Below are 23,824 nucleotides of genomic sequence, written 5' to 3'. Positions count from 1 at the left end.
GCAGAAGAAAAAACACCACTGGAATAAGAAAGGATAAAAAAGTGGCACAGAACAGGAGCAAGTTCAGAAGGTTTTGAGAACAAGTAGAGAAATACCATGAGGATCTCACTTCCTTGGCATAAAGACTGTTCAAAATTCTTCTGACATCCTTTTGACGAAAGACACCACAAGAGGCATTGAATGGAGTGTACTGGGAATAGTAGGTGTTTCCCAAGATCATGAATACAAGAGTTAGAAGAAGAGTAGAATGCAAGTAGGTCAGCTTTATCTTTACCTTGGTGACAATAGAACCATTGGGTTTTAATCACGGTAGGGAGTAGAGATGAGCAAAATTATGCCCAATAGCTTTGGCAAGAGACCAGAATGCTCAACTACCATTTGGACAATAAACAAGTTTGCTAGTTTGGACTGTTTAATAACTGCTTTACAATTGTTTCAGCTTTGGTGTAGGCAGAAAATGAACCTGGGGATTTAGATGCATGTCAATTGCAATATGCAATATTTTTACTTGAATAGCCTTAGCCCATTTATTGGAAAAACCAAGGTTTGGATAAAAGATGAGATGTAAGGTGAACTATGGTAATCCCTAATACAATATGGCAAGAAATCCTTTATGGAATAAAGGATTTAGTGTCATATTTTACCCCCAAATCTTCCCATTTTGCATTCTTGTAAGGCACTTCCGTAGCCAGGAGCAGCAGTGCATAGCACACACTTCTTGATTAGACCGGGGTTAAAGCCCATGACCACCAAATACAGAGGATGTGGAAAGGTCGGGGAATGACCGCCGCATATTTTTTTTTTTTTTTTGTAGTTGTTAGGCGCATAGGCGTCTGTGGCCATAATGCACCTCCTAAGGTTTTTGCAGTACTTTGATCCAAGTCCGAGGTGGGAATTGAACCCGCGACCTTTGGGTTGCCAGACAGGCACTTTACCCACCCGGCTAGCCCGGTCGGCGACCGCCGCATATCCCCAGAGCAATATGGCCTTAGTTGCTAATGCTCCTAAAAACCAAATAACAAAACAAAAACAAGCATTCTTGTAATGCCAAACAACACAAGATTTGAGAATGATCATGAGAGAAAGGCTCCACTGGAGAAGAGACCATCACCAAGTAGTGATCTGAGGTGCCTAATAGACCGTCTACTCACCTTGTTAATGTACTTGAAAGGTTGTTTATGAGAAAAAGATCAAGAGTTGTTGGCTGTGTAGTTAGGAATTTCTAGTAGATAAATGAACAATCTGAGTGTTGTCATTAGTAATGGAAAAAGCTTCCGCATCTCGACCAGCTGGAGTTTGGAACATTAAAATCACCAAGGAAAATTACCTGACTGTTAAGAAAGTTAGACTGGAGTAAGTCAAATTTCAAAGAAAGGAAGTCAAAGATTTCCAAGTTATTAGTGGAGATGGCTGGATGATAGAGGCAACAGATGAATTTGACAGAATGGTGTAGAGAGATTTAAGCCAGAGAAAAATCATAAAGAGGAGATTCCAAATTACTAAAACTCTGGCAGGGAATATCAGAGCAGATATATGAGGTGTGGCTATTAAATAATAAGACTGTTGCAATAAAATAAATATAATATTTTGCACCTTACAAGTTACCCCCTCCAAAACAATTGCCCTGGGCTTGCACACACTGTTCCATATGTTTCTTCCAAGTACAGAAACATTTCTGCAAGTCACCTTCTGTAAGCCCTTTTACCACTTCGGTCATGTTTTTCAGAACGTCTTCAATGGACCGAAAATGGTTTCCCCTTAAGTACACTTTTCAGTTTAGGGAAGAGGGGAAAAAAGTCACCGGGGGGGGGGAGGTCTGGTGAGTAGGGTGCATGTTCACAGAAACGGATTTTTTTTTTTTTTTTTTTTTTTTTGGCTAGAAACTAGAATATGTTGTGTGCTGATGCACTGCCTTAATGAAGCAGCCAACTATTCTTTCACAAGTCAGGTCTCTTCCTCTGAATTTTTTTATGCAGCCTTGTCAGAACTTCTCTTAGTATGGTTGATTCATAGTCTGATTTGGTGGGACCTATTCAACCATAATAATTCCTTTAATATTGAAAAAAAAACAAGAAGCATGGTTTCCATTTTTGAATTTGACATTCTTGGTTTTTTGGTCTAGGGAATTGTTTTGTCTTCCATTACACTGACTGTTTTAGTTTCTGGGTCTTACTGGAACAGCCAACTTTCAATGCAATTAATTATGGTACTCAGAAAGTCTGGACCTTCAATTTTCATAAACTTGGAGTCTTTTCATTCAATGACCTTAATTCAAAATTTTTAGTGTCATCTTAGCACACATTTTTCTCATGACTAAATTTTCAGTTAAAATTTGTCTGTTTCTTTGTTCATATTGAGTTCTGATACAACTATTCTAATGCTTACATGATGATTACTTCTAATCAATGTCCTTACTAGGTCCACATTTTAAGCAGTTTTCATGGATGCTGGAGGGCCTAGTCGTCCAGTCTTCCACATTCTCTCTTTCTTCTAAAAATCTTTTATGCAATTCAAGCACATGAGCTCTCAACATATTATCTGCCCCATAAACCTGATATAATAACTCATAACTTTCATTTGGTGTTTTTTCTGGTTTGTTATAGATTCATTGTTCGATTCTTTTTTCCTGTCATTTTTCTGGCAAACTGTAAAAACACAATGCAAAGCCAATAAGGATGTTGGAACTTGACTTGACATACAACTAGGAAAAGGGTTAAGTTCAACTGCTGTGCCTTTGGTGCTTGGTGTGTAGTGGTTGTTATTGTTATTTTTGGTTTTTAGGAGCATTAGCAACTAAGGCCATATTGCTCCGGGCGGTGGTCATTCCCTGACCTTTCAGCATCCTCCGTATTTGGTGGTGACGGGCTCGAACCCCGGTCTAATCAAGAAGCGTGTGCTACGCACTGCTGCTCCTTCCCACCTGGCTACGGAGGCGCCCAATGTAGTGGTTGTGTTCAGTCTCATTATTTAATAGCCACACCTTGTATGCACATGCACCACCTTTGAAGCGGAAAAGAATCATCAGTAAATAATTAGGACAACTCAGATGAGCAATGGTTGAATCAACCAATAATCGGGATTCTGTCAGAAAAAGTAAGTGGAGCTTGGCAAAATGTAAGTGTAAAGCAACATCATTGAGATCTGAACTGAGACTACATATATTTGTGAAATATATGAAAATTTTTTTGTTAGATTTAGATCTTTTTGCAGATGTTTGTTCTTTTATTTTGGTTATTTATAATGCACTCAGTAGATAAAGTAAAAGTAGAGGTGAGACATGTATAAAGTAATGGAATTTTTGGATGTGGCATATACACACACACGCACACTATTATTATTATTTTTTTGTGTCCATTGGTCAAATGAATTAAGCATTATTATTGAATACATCAACACTGGTCACATATATATATATATATATATATATATATATATATATATATATATATATATACACAGTCGATTCTGGTTATTTGGGCCACCGTTTATTTGGGGCAAATCTTAAAAAAAACAGAAACCAGTCGAGAAAATAGCCAGGGTTTACTTCGCTTAATTGGGACAGCATTGACAGCATGCCGTTTAATCGGAGCAGGAGACTGCAGCAGGCGCCTCCAGAGCCAGGTGGGAAGGAGCAGCAGTGCGTAGCACACACTTCTCGATTAGACCGGGGTTCGAGCCTGTCACCACCAAATACGGAGGATGCGGAAAGGTCAGGGAATGACCACCGCATATCCCGGAGCAATATGGCCTTAGTTGCTAATGCTCCTAAAAACCAAACAACAGTAACAGGAGACCACAGCACTGGAGATTACCCTACGATTGACTCCGATGGTACCACGTGGTTCGGTCAAAATTCTGGAGGTCACAACCATAAAACAATAAAAACAATTAGCAGTCACCTGTTTATTGGGTTTTTCTGTTAGTGAAATCTATCATAAACGGACAGTAAACTCGATCTTACTGAATTTGTGATAATACTGACAGCTGAAATTCTGTCGGTTATTATGGTAAAATGTGTTTACACTTCCATGGAATCTTCAATCATAAAAAAAGTTATTTTCAGAATCTTCTCTTCATTCCTATTTTTAAAGCTTTGTAACTCGTTACTCCATTCTCACTTTCGTGTGTTATATTACTTGCAATTTGTGTGTGCCATGTTTTTTGTTATTGATTGCTTATCTTTTTACTGTTTTAAATTTTAACCCCCACCCACAAATGTCAGTGAACAGAAATGTCAACTAGTTAGTATGTACATATTACAGTACGTATTAATTATTCCGATTATCACATATATTCTTCCGATTTTCACGTATCATTTAATTTTTTAATTGGTAAGGTAGTAAATGGTAAATTTGTGCTTAATATATCTTTGCTTTTATAGCCTGTGGATAATATTCCTCCTATTTTCTCTAATTAGAATGACTGTTTAATAGAATTAAAATTCACAAATGTGATCACAATGACTGGCGCTTACTACACATCGTATAGTGAATGGTACTTTACTATGGTGATTGTAATGTATTTTTAACTATTTACGTGAAATTTCGGATAATTGGGGCAGCCGCGTAATTGGGCCAAAATGCACTAGTCCTGATGTGTCCCAAATAACCAGAACGGACTGTATTTATATATATATATATCAGTGACTAGCGTTTTATTTATATATATATATATACATATAAATGGGGCAGGGAAATTAAACAAGAACAAGTTATTGTTTTGCAATAACATAATTTATTGCTTTGCATTACATATAACTCTTAAACCTATATTTCTAACTTTGTTTCCCCCTTTCTCAACAATTCATCAATGCCATAGGATAAAAAAAAATATATATTATTGGTTGTTACTGAACCACTTCCATATCACTTAATTGGGACAGCATGAAGAATGGTGTCAAAAATGAGTTCCTGGTGCCACTTTCTAGTGTCCCAACAGGTGATAATTGCTTCTATTGACTACTGCAAGTACAACTCAAGAACAGTGTAGAAATAAGTTTTAGTGCCAATTTCTAGGGTCCAAACAGGTGGTGATCACTTCTATACTGCAAGGTCTAGCTTATTAAACAGATAGCCTATGCTTCTGAACAGTGCAGTTATCTTTTTCTAAATACTTCTATTTAGTAATAAAAATAGTAAATTTAGTAAAAAAACGTTTTTTTAACAATATTTTAACTCAACTGGGAAAATGTTTTGGTATAGAAAAAAAAAAAAAAGCATCGAGAGAGAGAGAGGGGGGGGAGGGATATTAATAAAAATCAAATGCCTCGATGAATGAGCAGACAAGTGGGTATATGTTGAGCCATGGTCAGAGATGGCCTTACTAATGACTTTAAAACATTTCTGTTTTGGATTAGTTTCATGAACAAACAATTAATTAACAACATTGCCAAAACCCTAATTAAATTGTTTATTCTGCAACACAATTTACAGCACAAGCAATGTGCTATGGAGCTTCTGACAGCTCCTTGATCACATGAATAGCTTAAAAATACAAAAAATTAGTAATGCTTAATCTGTAAATTGGTTTCTAGAGTAAATCAATTATTGTGGTGCTGCAGTACTAATTAATCAGTATCACCCGATAGTCAGATTGCCTATAACAACTGATTTTATTATAAATTTCAAATAATCATTGGAATAAACTTTAAAATTTTTCAATTTTTTAAGACGTTAAAATACTTTAGTGATGTAGAATGAAAATAAAGAATTAATCAAGGCAAAGGATACCCTGCACTAAACTGGAATCTAGATAATAGTTTGCTTTCACCTGCAATAGAGGTAGGGGAACAGTCAAACTTTTTTTCTTTAGCATGTATGTTAAATACATATCATTTATTACTAGAAATATATATATATAAAATATATATTAAATAAAAAAAAAAAAAATATATATATATATATATATATATATATATATATAAAAAGATAGGATATTATGCTTTTAGTGTGGAGAGAGAATAGCAAGTAGTGTAATCAACCAATGGGTTAGATGACATGGAAAGGCAGTCATAAAATAACGCAATTCGAAGCTGCAACATAAAAAGTTAAAAATATTATAAGCACTTAATGCTGTACTTCAGATGATTTCAACGTCGTTCACGAGGGCCAGCCATCAAAATCAAGCAAAATGCAGCAAAAAGTAAGGCCTCCCTCTGTTTCTAACCTGGACAAAATTAACATCAATAGGTGCATCAACAAGCACTGTGATCTCCTCCCTACCAACTGCCACAACTTACAAATAATATCAATATTCAGTTTCTCAAAGCCTTTCAGACTGATAGCATGTAATTTTAAAGCCTTAGCCACCAATCTAGATAAATTTATACCACATTCCAACAGTTGCATATGAAACCAACCACATCTTAAACCCTATGTCAATACTCATTTTGGACACATCACTGGTAATCTAGACATAATACCAAATGAAGAACTAAAACACATCATGGCACATGGCTGCAAATTCAGGTTGCACCATCATATCAACCAAATTAAGGTCAAAAAACATCTATCACAATTTACTCAACTTTTGCTTTATGTTATTGTACAAATATAATACATCCATAGAAGCCTTCCAAATATGGATAAACTCAGTCCTCACTGACCTACTCAATAATTATCAAACCCTAGCTGTACATGGTGCAACACTTGCCACAGGTAAAAAATACAATTTCTCCACTATCAAAAGCACCTAGCTGAACTGCAAAAGCACTTTATAATAACTACCACAGATAAAGCCTCTAACAATTTTGCATTTATCTGCAAACATTTTTATTATCACACGTTAAATACAGAACTGAACTCAAGTAACACATACAAACCTATAACCAACAACAACAGTATCATCACCAAGAAGCTTATTGCCTTCAGTAAGAAATTAACTTTAACAATATAACCTACCATTCATCTATTTTATACCCAAATTCCACAAAAATCCTATAGGATTTAGATGCATCACCTCATGTAAGCACAGCTATGCACACCAACCAAGCAAGATTTTAGAACTACTTCTGAAACCCATCCTAAACACATTACCAAATAGCAAAATTATTTATAACAACCAGCCTGTAATAGATGCATTAGAATCTAATAACATCACCAGTATATCAACGTATGATTTTTACAGCCTCTTCACCAGCATGGACCTACCAAACTTAAAAATAGTACTCAACAAACTGTACAATAACTACAGTCACATGATAAACTGCAAACCAACATTTTGGAACAGCTTAACCAACCTCTGCATTGCAAACTATATTACAGATGGAAGAACCATCTACCTACAGACCAAAGAAACACCAATGGGTAGTCCAGCCAGCTGTGTTCTGGCTAACCTTTATCTGTACTATGCTGAAACTGCATGACCAACTGAACTATCAATATTACACGTTCTTAGCGTTTTTTCACCAACCTTTCATGAAATAAAATAAAATAAAATAAAATAAAACACAACAAATTCCCGATAACTATATTTACAATAACCTGTATTTACAAAATTAATATATACGTATTACAATATTAAAAGTATTAAAACACAAGATTAAAATGCATTAAAATATACTAAGTTAAAAGCGATAAAATTCCGTAGCTTTCAAAGGCTCCAGCCTTCTTCTTCAGCAGTATTCTCTATTATTCAGTACACCTTTAAATATCAGCAGGGTAATGGTAGACATCACATGTTTTCATTCTCACGTGTTCCGCTCTCTTGCATTGTGGAACCGGAAGTGGCTCGAACGGAAGTCGTACGGAACCGTTCATCCTTTTTTAGGATAATAGTCTCTAAAAGGGGGTGAATCCGTACACCCCTATCCCTATTAATGTTAGTTGTAGAACTGATCCGCAAACTCTCGAGCCACTTACGGTCCCAAAACCTATGCGCCCGATCGGTGATAGTGGCATCGTCTGGGGAGATCTGGTGTTGCTTCTCCCAAAAATGCTCGGCCACGGCGGACTTGCCATACTCAGCATTCCTTATTGCTTTTTTTTTTTTTGTGTTCCCCCAGACGATCTTTGAGATGACGTTTTGTCTCGCCTACATAACATTCCCCACAATCCGGGCATCTAATATTATATACGACCCCACTAACATCCTCTTTTTGAATGGGGTCCTTAACTTGAGACACAACTGTGCGCAGTCTTTGTCCCGGAAGCTGCACACAGCGTGTCTGATATTTTCTTAATACTCTAGTTATATAATCCGTCAAGCCCGGATAATAGGGAATGTATGCAGTAGATACTGGTATAAAAGATTCATCTCTCCTCTGATTTTCATTAATAAATTTATCTATAATCCTCTGGGGGTAACCACATTTAGCCAGATCCGCCGTGACACGTTCATACTCTGCTTTCCTATCATCGGGGTTACTGCAATGTGATTTCGCTCTATTAATTAACGTTCTTATCACACTGTTCCTATGATGGCTGGTCAAGGCTGAATCATAATGCGTATATTGTCCTTTACACATTGTTTTTCTAAAGACTTTTGTCTTTAACTGCTGGTCTTCCCTACAGACCAACACATCCAGGAACGGGAGAACTCCTCCATCTTCAACTTCCGATGTAAATTGTATGAATTGGGAGAAGCCATTTAAGATATTCAACACCTGATCTTCACTCCCCTTCCGAATAAATGTAAACGTATCATCCACATACCTTTTCCAAGGGTGCATAGGGAGAACACTAGCATTAAATATTCTGGTCTCGAGCTCCTCCATAGCTAAATTTGCTATAATTGCGCTAATGGGGGAGCCCATAGCTGTACCATTAACCTGCTTATATATAATGTTATCAAAAACCATAGTGTTACTTGAGAGGCACAATTCTATACCCTTCCTGATATCTTCTGGATTAAGTTGTGTCCTAGTATTTAGGGTAGTATCCCTCTGTAAGACTATGTTTGCACACCACACTCCATGGTCAATAGGAATACAAGTAAATAGCGATTTTACATCAAATGATATCATAATCTCATCCTCTTCTATACGCTGATTCCTAATAAAGTGCACAAATTCTTTACTATCCTTGATACTATAATCAGAGAGTCCTACTAGTGGAGACAATAGTTTGGCTAGAAAACCCGAAAGTGCATACGTCGGACTACCTATAAATGAGACTATAGGTCTGAGTGGCACATCTACTTTGTGAATTTTAGGTAAGCCATAAAACCTTGGCATTTGGCTACCTGTAGCATGTAGTGTCCAATATTGTTCTTTAGAAATCTTATTAGATTTAAGCCAACTCTGCAACATTCCGTTCACTTGTAGCTCCAAACTAAGAAGTGGACTCTTCTGGATAACCTTATATGTTGTCTGATCTTCTAATAAACTCAACGCTTTATTCTTATACACTTCTTTATTAAGAACTACCATTGCTTTGCCTTTATCAGCGGGTAAAATTATAATACTATCATCTTGTTTAAGGCTTCTTAATGCTAGTTTTTGCTTCACATTAAGATTGGAAGGAGCACTCTTAGCTTGACTAAGGATGGCTGCTATTTTCACTCGGGCTTCATTAGCTATATCTACGGGAAGTTTATTTATAGCCCTTTCCACACCCATTGCAATTTCTGCAACGGGTATTCTGGGCGGTACTATGGCAAATTTTGGTCCTAGATTTAGGACCTCCAATTGCTTTATTACTCATATTAATTACAAAATCCTTAGTAATATTATCATTATTGTATAGAAGAGTATAGAAGAGGATGAGATTATGATATCATTTGATGTAAAATCGCTATTTACTTGTATTCCTATTGACCATGGAGTGTGGTGTGCAAACATAGTCTTACAGAGGGATACTACCCTAAATACTAGGACACAACTTAATCCAGAAGATATCAGGAAGGGTATAGAATTGTGCCTCTCAAGTAACACTATGGTTTTTGATAACATTATATATAAGCAGGTTAATGGTACAGCTATGGGCTCCCCCATTAGCGCAATTATAGCAAATTTAGCTATGGAGGAGCTCGAGACCAGAATATTTAATGCTAGCGTTCTCCCTATGCGCCCTTGGAAAAGGTATGTGGATGATACGTTTACATTTATTCGGAAGGGGAGTGAAGATCAGGTGTTGAATATCTTAAATGGCTTCTCCCAATTCATACAATTTACATCGGAAGTTGAAGATGGAGGAGTTCTCCCGTTCCTGGATGTGTTGGTCTGTAGGGAAGACCAGCAGTTAAAGACAAAAGTCTTTAGAAAAACGATGTGTAAAGGACAATATACGCATTATGATTCAGCCTTGACCAGCCATCATAGGAACAGTGTGATAAGAACGTTAATTAATAGAGCGAAATCACATTGCAGTAACCCCGATGATAGGAAAGCAGAGTATGAACGTGTCACGGCGAATCTGGCTAAATGTGGTTACCCCCAGAGGATTATAGATAAATTTATTAATGAAAATCAGAGGAGAGATGAATCTTTTATACCAGTATCTACTGCATACATTCCCTATTATCCGGGCTTGACGGATTATATAACTAGAGTATTAAGAAAATATCAGACACGCTGTGTGCAGCTTCCGGGACAAAGACTGCGCACAGTTGTGTCTCAAGTTAAGGACCCCATTCAAAAAGAGGATGTTAGTGGGGTCGTATATAATATTAGATGCCCGGATTGTGGGGAATGTTATGTAGGCGAGACAAAACGTCGTCTCAAAGATCGTCTGGGGGAACACAAAAAAAAAAAAAGCAATAAGGAATGCGGAGTATGGCAAGTCCGCCGTGGCCGAGCATTTTTGGGAGAAGCAACACCAGATCTCCCCAGACGATGCCACTATCACCGATCGGGCGCATAGGTTTTGGGACCGTAAGTGGCTCGAGAGTTTGCGGATCGGTTCTACAACTAACATTAATAGGGATAGGGGTGTACGGATTCACCCCCTTTTAGAGACTATTATCCTAAAAAAGGATGAACGGTTCCGTACGACTTCCGTTCGAGCCACTTCCGGTTCCACAATGCAAGAGAGCGGAACACGTGAGAATGAAAACATGTGATGTCTACCATTACCCTGCTGATATTTAAAGGTGTACTGAATAATAGAGAATACTGCTGAAGAAGAAGGCTGGAGCCTTTGAAAGCTACGGAATTTTATCGCTTTTAACTTAATATATTTTAATGCATTTTAATCTTGTGTTTTAATACTTTTAATATTGTAATACGTATATATTAATTTTGTAAATACAGGTTATTGTAAATATAGTTATCGGGAATTTGTTGTGTTTTATTTTATTTTATTTTATTTTATTTCATGAAAGGTTGGTGAAAAAACGCTAAGAACGTGTAATATGAATATACCCAACCTCAGAGGCCTATTTGAGGAGTGAACTATCAATGTTCAGATACATTGACGACTTACTGGGAATAAACGATAGATGGAACAGGACCAAGGGATGTCTGCCAGGGGCAAAAGTTGATGACGTAAAGCATATATCATCTTTTAAGGACACAAAAGCTGATATTGTTGTACACGTTGGCACCAATGATATTAAGAGTAAGAGATCTGTAGATTTACTTAACAAGTACAGGTCAATGTTGCAAAAAAGTTGTGAGTTAGGGTTAAATTTGAAAGTGTCTGCAATTCTGCCAAGACACGATAGGAGGGAGTACATGATGAGAGCCTTGTCAATCAATTCGGCCATGGAGGGAATGTGCAAGGCTCAAGGGATAGAAATTTTTTCAGCATGGTCCGTGCTTGTTAACAGGAGAGACTGCTTTTACAGGGATGAGATACACTTAAATAGAAAGGGTGCAAGAATATTTGCTGATGCTATCGAGGCAGTGTCAGGTGGATCGGAAAACTGCTAGTTTGGGGGGGGGGGATTCACAGACTAAAAGGTTAAAAGTAGCCACAGGCAGAGGTGAAGGTGATTTTTGCACAACTTCTATTAGAATAAGTAGCGACCTGGAGCGAGGTGTGCTGGGGGTTTCAGGGACTGATGGCAGTCATCGTGAAACAGGTGGATATATGCGATGTGTCAGGGTAACTAGGAATAGGTGCATGTATTCTTGCATGTATACCAATGTTAGAAGTATAGTAAATAAATTTGATGAATTTGAAGTGTTGGTCAAGACATCAAAGACAGATATTGTTGGGATATCAGAGACTTGGTGTCACACTGATATTAAGAATGCAGAATTGGAATTTGGGGAGTACAATGTGTACAGAAAGGATAGGCAGGGAGGAGGTGTCATGCTGTTAATTAAGAAAAACATAAAATCAAAAGATGTGCCCCCAGTTGATATAGATGAACAGTGCACTACTGAGTTAGCTTGGTGTGACATAAGCACTGCGAAAGCAAAAATAAGAGTAGGAGTGTGTTATAGGCCTAATGACTCGAATGAGTACAATGAACAATTGTACAGAGAAATAGAGTGGGCTAGTAAATCAGAATGTCTTATAATGGGGGATTTTAACATCCCAGATATTGACTGGAACTTGTGGGTTGGTCACTCACACACTAGTAAGATTTTGTGGATTTACTGGATGATTGTTTTCTGCAGCAGCACGTTCAAGAGGCAACCAGAGAGGGTAATACTCTTGATCTGGTTATTAGCAGTGATCATTCGTGTATGTATTAAGAATCTGCAGATAAAGGAACCACTAGTTGGCAGTGATCACAGTGTACTGATGTGGGATTTACTTAAAGATATAATTACCATCAGGGGTTAAGGAAAGGGGTAAAGGACCACTGTACTCACCGTAAAGGTGAGTACAGTGGTCTCAGACAGTTTTTAAATTTCTGTACAGTGGGATCAACTGACAATGTTACCAACAGTAAATTCTAAGTGGGAAACTACTAAAAGTTTCATACCTATTAAGAAATATTGTTCAAGGTTTAGGCCTAAATGGTTATCAAATGAACTAATGAGACTCATGACTGAGAAGAAAAATGCATGGGGCATATAAATTATCAAGCGACTCAGAGTCCTATGCCAGATATAAGCTAGTCTGTAATCAGGTCACAAAGGAGGTTAGGCAGGCAAAGGAAAATTATGAGAAATCTTTGACAAAGGATGCTAAGAAATACAGCAAGGATTTCTTTACTTATATAAACTCTAAAGGGAAGGGGATGAATCTGATTGGTCCACTTCTTATCGATGGTTCGACTGTTGATGATCCTGCTCAGATAGCAAACAAACTGAATGAGTATTTTGCATCTACATTCACACATGAAGAGTTATTAAGGTTTGAAAATGGCAGAAAGTTATCAAATTGTAGCAGGATCTTTAATGATTTTGTAATAACTGAGAGCAAAGGGGAGGAGAAATTGTTGAAGTTAAACATAAGAAAGGCACCTGGGGTGGATGGGATCTATCCAGTTATATTAAAGGAGGCAGCAAAGCAACTAAGCAAACCCTTAGCCATAATTATGAGAGCATCCTTGGACTCAGAGGAGGTCCCCAAGGATTGGAGATGTGCAAATGTATCCCCAATTCACAATGGGGGATTGAAGGGTGACACGAGTAATTACAGACTAGTTAGTTTAACTTCTGTTCCGGGTAAAATAATGGAGTCACTGGTTAAAGATGCTTTGCAGGATCATCTAGACAAGACTGCACCAATAATTCAGACACAGCATGGGTTTGTTAAGGGAAAGTCTTGTCTGAAAAATTTGATAGGATATTATGATGTGGTTACAAAGGAACTGGATGCAAAAAATAATTTTGATATCATATATTTGGATTTCAGGAAAGGATGGTTGAGTGGGAGAACACAGGGGTATGGGTGCTGCTCTTTGTGGACTAATGTTATTAGTGGAGTCGCACAGGGTTCGGTGTTGGGTACACTGTTGTTTTGTATATTTATCAATGATATTGATGAAGGTATATCAGGCTTAGTGTCGAAGTTTGCAGATGATACAAAGGTTGGCAGGGTTGTTAATGACAGTAATAGCAGTGTGCTACTGCAACGGGATCTAGAAAATTTTGGGGAGGTGGGCTGAGAAGTGGAAACTGAAGTTTAACCTTGACAAATGCAAAGTACTGCATATGGGTAGAAGTAACCCCAAATAAATGTACCAACTGTGCGGTGCTACACTTAAGGTGGTAGAAAATGAAAAAGACCTGGGAGTAATTGTGCAGTCAGATATAAAGTTTTCTGAGCAATGCAGACAGGCTGCCAGGACAAGTCATGGGGTTTTGTCAATGATATATAGGAATTTTGCTAGCAGGGAAAGGGAGGTGATTGTCCCTCTGTATAAGGCAATGGTCAGGCCACACCTTGAGTACTGCGTACAGGTCTGGAAGCCTCATTTTAGAAAGGATGTAGATTTGCTTGAGCGTGTATAGAGAAGGGCAACAAGATTGGTGAGGGGAATGAAGGGATCCTCTTACCAAGAGAGGCTTAAGTTCTGCAAATTGCAGTGGCTGGAGACTAGGCACCTGCACAGTGATCTGATTGAGGTGTATAAGGCCTTGAATGGGTTGAGCTCGCTGAATTCTGATGGGATCCTTCCACTTGTTCAGATTACGAACCTAAGGGGGCATAAATTCAAATTAAGAAAAAACAGAGGTAGAATAGATATGCGGAAATTTGCCTTTAGCCAGTGGGTGGTTAATTGCTGGAACAAACTTCCATCTGTAATTGTGGAAGTTGATAGGTTAAATAAATTTAAGGAGGAACTGGGCAGGCATTTGGAGGGAATGGTTTGATTTTTTTTTGTTTTTTTTTGGCTGCTGCATAAGCTCATACACTTGCTTTCTTGCATCACATGCCACTGCTACTACTACTACTAACTGTACCAACTTCATACAACGGTTTGCTAACATTTACCCTCCAGAACTGGCTCTGGAAAAAACCAATGACAACAACTATATAGCAAATTACCTAGATCTGAATAATGATATTAATGGCTCACAAAAATCCATCAACATCTATAATAAAAGAGACTCCTTCAATTTCAATGTTGTCAACTATATGCACTGGCACTCTAATATCTCAAAGAAAGTTCATGCAAATGCTATTCTTTCACAATGCATCAGAATAGTCAACATATGTAACAGTAACTGGCCGATAAAGCATAATATAATACGACTGTCCAATAGCTTGTTAAATAGGGTTCTACATAACAAGCTATTGGACCTTCACTACCATTTCAACAAAGCATTCCAAATCTTAAAATATAAGAATATAATTAACCAACCCTCAGATATGACAAATATATTACCATAATGACATCCTCTACATCCAGGCTGGGTAAATAATGTATAGGCAATACCCCTTAACCTTTTTGGTGTCTCACAGTCTGGAAAACCTATGCCCACCGATTGGTTATCATAGGTGCATTTTTTCACTATTTTTATTGTCATTATATGTAATTATATTTTCATCATGAATGGTAATAAAACCTAAATGGTAATATAATGGTCTACCTCCACCATTATTAACATTATTGACTTAAACACATGAGACACTGTCCCAAAAATTACGTACAGGGTCCTACTACAGGAACGGGCTAGTAACCCCCAGACTACTATTTCCTCTCATCCTCACACTCCTTTTTACTGTTCTGAATCCCTACCTTTTACTTCTTGTGCACGATTAGGTTTTGAAAGCAATATCAAGATGCTATTTTGTACATAATGCCTTCTCCCCTATCCTTGGATGCATGGCCTCATTGTGTTTAATCCCACCGTTAACCCCCGTACGTCTTACTGCCTTCCAATGCCTGAGGTCGCATTTACATACCATATAGTCATTGAAACAAGCACGTAGCATTCTTTCTCTCCCCGCAGTACACCGGACAACCCTCCCCACTTCTCCGGCTTGCAGAAACAGTAAGTATGATTCCTGACCGTCTGCTCCATCTCATGATTTCAACTTTCAATGATTTTTAGTAATTTTTTACTACCTATATTTCTTATTATCTGTCATTTCTCCACCTCTGTCGGGTCAGCCATGATATATACATTAGCATTACGATTAACCTGGCTTCCAAACATTAACAATAAACTAAAAACCTGGTATCTTTTTACCACATGCTACATGGTAAAAACAGAGGCCTTAGTTTTTGCTGCATTTCACTTGATTTTGAATACTTACCTGTGTGAGGAAGGGGAACATATAATTTGTGTTTTCTTATCTACTTGGTTGGTTGGTTTTTTTGTTTGTTTTTTTTTTGTCATTGCAGCAAAAGCCTGTGGCTTACTTGCATTATATGGCGATTACTATTACTATGTTAATAATATCTAAAGAGTTGGAATGATGGGATAATTCAACTAAGTTTTTTTCCTTAATAAGTGTCAATTCTAAGCAACCATTTTCCTTTTTTTTTTTTTTTTTTTTTAACATGCTGCAAAGATCGGATTTCTTGACATAACTCTTTGGCATCAAGTCACTGTTCCCGTCTTCGCCAGTGAGAATTCCTTCAAGGTGTTGCCATTTTATTTCTATTGCACTTTGTAATAAATTCATGAAGTTTTCTGATTTTAGAATAAGATGAAAAGCCAAGTGTATTTCATTCATCTGATCAAATATTTCTTGTAAGCTAACGATAGCTACATTGATCATTATATTAAAAAACCCTATTTCGAACCTTTTGATTGATCAACAGAGAAGTCATCTGATGAAGTTCCATAGGTAAACTCCTGCTTTTTTTCGCACTTCTGGTAACACTGATGGTACTTCCAACTCTGTTGCAATGTCTATAGCTTTATCCACATGCAATTTAAATCCTGTTCTAAATTCATTTAGTTGACTAAGAGCACCATCTATCAATATAATTGCAGTGTTCATATCAATTGTACTACTTTGCATGGCTATACACTTACTTTATTTATAATCATGTGTGGCCTGTTGGTAGGCACTACGGAACTGCAGCACCACCAGCTTTTTAAATCTCAATATGCAGTCAATACGAAATTTTGTGAAGAACAATGCAACACAATGAATATTTTTATTAACAGGTCCTGCATATAGTATACTCATCCTCTATTTCCAATAATCAAAAAATAAATAAATAATTAAACCAAATTCACATAAACCAAAGGCTTTGGTTTATGTGAAAAAAAATATTTCGAATAATCATTTCAATAATAAACAAGTAAAACACTATTATTAACACTATCTATGTATTAATATTTCATACCTAGCAAACTATACTTATAATAAATTTAACAGAAATTACTTTCTCTGATTTCAGACTGCAGTTTTGCATCTTTTCCTTTGGCTTGTTCCTTGATTCATTTAATGCACTTGTAATGACTCTCATCAACCGGTGCAATCCTACCACTTTGCTTATTGGAGGCTTGAAGTGGTGGAACCCATGTTTAGTCTCTAGAGCTAAGTTCCGGTCAACCCTTCCCCATCTCCTCCATCATGCAGTATGACTGATGACTTTTCAGGTTATAATGGACATCATGGTGAGATCCAATCTTCCTGACATTTCGAGGGTACGGCTATAAAATGGTGTTCTGGGGCCGGCCACTAGTGAGTACACTGGACTGAACCTATTGGTAACTCTTTAGGAGGCTTCCCGATCAGCTAGCATATAATCTTGCTACCTCTACTTTGCCAGATAGTGACTGGAGGGAGTCGAGTAGTGTGTATGCAGGGGGCACTGTCGAGGCACGTTATGTCAAGGATCTCGGTATATTCTTACCATGTGTATGCCATATCCAAAAATTTTATTACTTCATACAGCATGCCCCCCTCCACTTTTTCTTACTATTGAATACACTATGAATTGTTAAATTAACAGAGTAAGCTTATCTGCAAAAAAAGATCTAAACCTCCCAAACACTTCCTACTTCATTTCACAAATATACATGGTCTCAATTCTAATCTCAACAATGTCCATTTCCACTTGCAGTCTGCAAAACCCCATGTACTTTTTCTGACAGAAACTCAGTTATCGGTTGATTCAACTACTGCTCATCTCAGTTGCCCAAATTATTCGCTGTATGAGTCATTTCGCCTCAAAGGTGGTACTTGTGCATATGTCCATTCCGATACTCCCTGTCAGAGACTTCGTAATTTATAATCTCCTCTTTTCGATCTTCTCTAGCTTAAAATCTCTCTAACGCATTCTGTCAAATTCATCCATTGTCTCGACCGTTCTCCCAACTCCACTAATCACTTGGAGCTCTTCGACTTCCTCTCTTTGCAACTTTACTTTCTCCAGTCCAACTTTCCTAATAGTGAGGCAATTTTCCTTCCTGATTTTTATGTTCACAACTCCAGCTGGCTTCCATTTTCTAGTCACACTGACCCAGCTGGTCGAAATGCTGATGCTTTTGCAATTACTAATGACCTTGCACAGATTGTTCATTTACCTACAAGAATACCGGACAGTCCTAACCATACAGCCAACACGCTTCATCTTTTTCTTGCAAACAACCCTTCTAAGTACATGGTCGAAGTGAGTGGTCCTTTAGACACCTCAGATCACAACTTGGTGATTGTCTCTTCTCCAATAGAGCCTTTATCTCGTGGCTATTCCCAACCTCGTGTTGTTTGGTCTTACAAGAATGCAAAATGGGATAACCTGTGATATTTCTTTTCTTCTTTTCCTTGGTCAGATTACTGTTTCAAATCTTCTGATGTCAACGCTTGCTCATATCATGTCAGTAAAATTATTCCTGTAGGAATGGAATCCTTTATTCCACACTCCACTTTAAAATCTCATCCTTTATCTAAACCTTGGTTTTCCAATAAATGTGCTAAGGCTGTTTCAGGAGAAGAATGTTGCATATCGTAATTGGCTTGTTGCCAATTCTTCAGTTTTATTTTCTGCCTACACCAAAGCTCGCAACAATTGGAAAGCAGTTATTAATCAGTCCAAACTAGATTTTGAATAAGCTAAGAGTAGAAAACTTGCTTCTTGCCCTAATGGTAGCCGAGCATTCTGGTCTCTTGCCAAAGCTTTTGGCCGTAACTTTTGTCCATCCCTGCTCCCACCTCTGTCAAAACCAGATGGTTCTGTTGTCACTTCAGCCAAGGATAAAGCTGATCTGCTAGCATCCCATTTTTCTTCCAACATGTATTAATGATCTTGGTAAAACACCTCCCACTGTTGTTGTTGTTTTGGTTTTTAGAAGCATTAGCTACTAAGGCCATATTGCTCCAGGAATATGCGGTGGTCATTCCCTGACCTTTCCGCATCCTACATATTTAGGAGACCGGCAGAATTACTTAACAAGTACAGGTCACTGTTAAACAAAAGCCAAGAATTAGGGTTGAATTTGAAAGTGTCTGCAATTCTGCCCAGACACGATAGGAGGGAGTATATGATGAGAGCCTTGTCGATCAATTCGGCCCCTGGAAAGATTGTGCAAGGCTCAAGGGGTAGAATTTTTTTCAGCCTGGACTGTATTTGTTAACAGGAGAGATTGCTTCTACAGGGATGGGATACACTTAAATAGAAAGGGTGCAAGAATATTTGCTGATGCTATCGAGGCAGTGTTAGGTGGGTCGGAAAACTGCTAGCTTGGGGAGAGACAAAGACCAATAGATTGACAGTAGCCGCTGGCAGAGGTGAAAGTGATTCTTGCACTGCTTCTATTAGAATGAGCAGAAGCCTGAAAAACAAGATGCATGATATTTCAGAGACTGCTGGGAGCCATTGGGTACAAGTAAACACATGGGTTGTGTTAGGGTAGCTAAGAATAGAAACAGGTGCAGGTATACTTGCGTGTACACCAATGCTAGGAGTTTAGTAAATAAATTTGATGAATTTGAGGTATTGCTCAAAACATCAAAGGCAGATATTGTTGGGATATCAGAGACGTGGTGTCACACAGATATAAGGAATGCAGAACTGGAATTTGGGGAGTACAACGTCTACAGAAAGGATAGACAGGATAGGAAGGGGGGAGGGGTTATGCTATTAGTTAAGAAACACATAAGAACAAAGGAAGTGAAGCCAGTCGACATCGCTGGACAGTGCAGTGTTGAGTCAGTTTGGTGTGACATAAGCATTGGGAGATCAAAATTGAGAGTAGGAATGTGCTATAGGCCTAATGACTCTGATGAGTATAATAAGAAACTGTACAGGGAAATAGAGTGGGCCAGTAAATCAGAGAGTCTTATAATGGGAGATTTTAATTTCCCAGATATTGACTGGAATTTGGGGGCTGGTCACTCACACACTAGCAGGGCTTTTGTGGATTTATTGGATGATTGTTTTCTACATCAGCATGTTCGGGAGGCAACTAGAGGGAGTAATACTCTTGATTTGATTATCAGCAGTGATTCTTCATGCATTAAGAATCTGCAGATAAATGAACCACTAGGTGGCAGTGATCACAGTGTGCTGAAGTGGGATTTACTCAAAGAGGTAACTACCATTAGGGGTAAAGGGAAGGGTTATTGCTTCCGTAAAGGCGACTGCGATGGACTGAGACAGTATTTAAATTCTATACAGTGGGACCAACTGATGATGTTACCAAACGCAAATTCAAAATGGGAAGCATTCAAAGAATTAATCTTGGAAGCTACTAGGCTTTACATACCAACTAAGAAATATTGTTCAAGGTTTAGGCCAAAATGGATGTCAGATGAACTAATGAGGCATATGGCAGAGAAGAAAAATGCATGGGATACTTACAAATTAACACATGACACAGAAGCCTATGATAGATACAAGTTGATATGCAACCAAGTTACAAAGGAGGTTAGGCAGGCGAAGGCAGATTATGAGAAATCCTTGGCAAGGGATGCAAAGATAAACAGCAAAGAGTTCTTTACTTATGTAAACTCTAGAAGGAAGGGGATGAATCAGATTGGTCCACTTGATATTGATGGGTCATCTGTTGATGATCCTGCTCAGGTAGCTAACAAACTAAATGAATATTTTGCATCGACATTCACACATGAGGAGTTATTCAGCGAGGGGAATGCCAGAGGTGTATTCACCTCTAGCAGTAAGCTACAGAATCTTGAAATAACTGGGAGTAAAGTGGAGGAGAAACTGTTGAAGATAAACACAAGAAAGGCACCCGGGGTGGATGGGATCTATCCAGTTATATTAAAGGAGGCAGCAAAGGAAGTAAGCAAACCCTTAGCCATAATTATGAGAGCTTCCTTGGACTCAGGGGAGGTACCCATAGACTGGATATGTGCAAATGTGACCCCAATTCACAAAGGAGGATCAAAGGCTGACACAAGTAATTATAGACCTGTGAGCTTAACTTCTGTTCCAGGAAAATTAATGGAAGCACTGGTTAAAGAAGCACTGCAGGATCATTTAGACAAGACTTCAGTTATAGCTCAGACACAGCATGGTTTTGTTAAGGGGAAGTCTTGCCTGACCAATTTTTTTTTTTATTATGATGCAGTCACAAAAGAACTGGATGCAGGGAATAGCTTTGATATTATATACTTGGATCTTAGAAAGGCATTTGATACTGTTGCACATGGAAGACTGCTACACAAATTGGAGCAGTGTGACATTGGAGACAAATTGCTGCTATGGATAAAGGGGTGGTTGAGGGGGAGAAGACAGAGAGTGGTAATCAATGGACACTGCTCATCGTGGACAAATGTTATTAGTGGAGTCCCTCAGGGCTCAGTGTCGGGTCCATTATTGTTTTCTGTATTTATAAATGATATTGATGATGGTATATCAAGCTTAATGTCCAAGTTTGCAGACGATACAAAGGTTGGCAGGGTTGTCAAGGACACTACTGACACTATGCTGCTGCAACAGGATCTGGAAAGGTTGAGCAGATGGGCTGAGAGGTGGCAAATGAAGTTTAACATTGACAAATGTAAAGTACTGCACATGGGAAACAGCAACCCCAGAGCAACGTATCAACTCTGTGGTACTACACTGACAGTGGTAGAGAATGAAAGGGACTTGGGGGTGGTTGTGCAGGCAGATATGAAGTTCTCTGAGAAGTGCAGATGGGCTGCAAGAGTAGCTCATGGAGTATTGTCAATGATATACAGGAATTTTTTCAGCAGGGATAAGGAGGTGATTATTCCCTTGTATAAGGCAATGGTCAGGCCACACCTAGAGTACTGTATACAGGTCTGGAGGCCTCATTTCAAGAAGGATGTAGAGCTGCTGGAACGAGTACAGAGAAGAGCAACAAGATTAGTGAATGGAACAAAAGGATGCTCTTACGAAGAAAGGCTTAAGTTTTGCAAATTACAGTGTATGGAGACTAGGCACCAGCGAGGTGATCTGATAGAGGTGTATAAAGCCTTGAATGGTTTGAACATGCTCAACGCTGATGGGATTCTTCCTCTCGCTCAGAATAATCACCTGAGAGGGCATAAATTCAAATTGAGGAAAGACATGTAGGATAGACGTGCGGAAATTTGCCTTTAGCCAGCGGGTGGTTGGTTGGTGGAACAAACTTCCATCCCTTGTAGTGGAGGTTGATAGCCTAAATAAGTTTAAGGCTCAGCTGGACAGGTATTTCGAACGAACAGAGGGGTGAAGTGGAAGTGGTTTTTTTTTTTTTTTTTTTTGGCTGATGCTGCATAAGCTTGCTTTCTTGCATCAAATGCCTCTACTAATGCTAATGCTAATATTTGGTGGTGGCGGGATCGAACCCCGGTCTAATCAAGAAGTGTGTGCTATGCACTATTGCTCCTTCCCACCTGGCTAGGGAGGTGCCACACCTCCCACTATTCCCGACATGCTTCATTCAATGCTTCCTATGGTCTTCCGTCAAAAGCATGTCAGAAGGATTTTGACAAATTTTGATACTAAAGAAAGCTCCAGGTCCTGATGGTATTTCTCCACTTGGTCTCAAAACCTGTGCCCCTGAACTTACTTCTGTCCTTTGCCGCCTTTTTTCACTTTCTTATTCCAAAGGTATTTTTCCTTCTGCTTGGAAATTTGCTCATATACAGTCAGTTCCTAAAAAGGCTGAAAAATACCTCCAATCCAATTATCGTCCCATTGAAATTACTTCTACACTTTCTAAAGTAACGGAGAAATCAATTAACCGCAAACTATTAAACTATCTGGAAATTTTCCATCTGATCAATGATCGCCAGTATGGATTCCACCAGTGTCGATCCACTGGTGATATTCTGGCTTATGTTACCCATTTATGGACAAATTCGATGGAAAAGTTCGGTGAAACACAAGCAGTTGCTCTTGATATCTCAAAGGTTTTTCGATCATGTTTGGCATAAAGGTCTTCCAAACAAGCTTCCATCTTATGGTTTGCCAACTGCTTTTTGTAAGTGGTTATCAAATTTTCTCTCTGATCGCTCACTGAGGGTGATGGGAGGTGGCTCTCTGTCTTCTAATCTCTCCACTTATGCTGGTGTCCCCCAAGGTTCAGTTCTTTCCTGCACTCTTTTCCTCTTGTATATTAATGACCTTTTTTCATTGACTGGAAATCCTATCCATAGTTTTTCTGATGATAGCACTTCGCATTCTACTTTCCAGTTTGAGAAACCTCGCCCTGTTCAATCAGCCTCAACTTCTCAAATATTCGCTACCAATTCCTTAAATGCTGATCTCCAGGTAATTCTCCAATGGGGCTAAGACAACTTAGTTGATTTCAGGCCTTCTAAAACTTAGTCCTGTCTTATATCTCGCAAAAAGGATTCTTCTGGTCCTATGCTTATCTTTGGTGACACTTCAATTTCTAGGCAAGATGATATCTCTCTTTTGGGGATTACCCTGACTTCTAATCTCTGTTGGCACAAGCACATTACAAATATTTCTTCCTCCACATCTAAAAAACTTCATTTTATCTTTCGATCTCAGCATTACTTTTCTTCCAAACAACTGTTCACTCTGTACAAATTGCAAATCCGCCCTACCATGGAATATTGTGTCCACATCTGGGACGGTGCCCCCAAAATCTCTCTCAGGCTTCTAGATTCCATTCTAGACTCAAAAGAGGGCATTT

At 38.4% G+C, this 23,824-nt stretch overlaps 1 protein-coding gene across 1 annotated transcript in view; it reads right to left on the bottom strand.

Moving 5' to 3' along the window:
* LOC150079210 (type-1 angiotensin II receptor-associated protein-like) overlaps positions 1 to 23,824 on the bottom strand; it is a 155,481-nt gene that overhangs the window by 27,878 nt on the left and 103,779 nt on the right. Inside the window, exon 5 of the mRNA XM_090382728.1 lies at positions 5,730 to 5,769. Coding sequence (XP_090238854.1) covers positions 5,730 to 5,769 — 40 coding nt within the window. The remainder of the gene's footprint in view (positions 1 to 5,729; positions 5,770 to 23,824) is intronic.

The sequence above is a fragment of the Mastigoproctus giganteus genome, chromosome 10, assembly GCF_048544385.1.
Source record: "Mastigoproctus giganteus isolate SK-2022 chromosome 10, ASM4854438v1, whole genome shotgun sequence".
In the NCBI taxonomy this organism is placed as follows: Eukaryota; Metazoa; Arthropoda; class Arachnida; order Uropygi; family Thelyphonidae; genus Mastigoproctus; species Mastigoproctus giganteus.
This window is presented reverse-complemented; position numbering and strand designations above follow the sequence as displayed.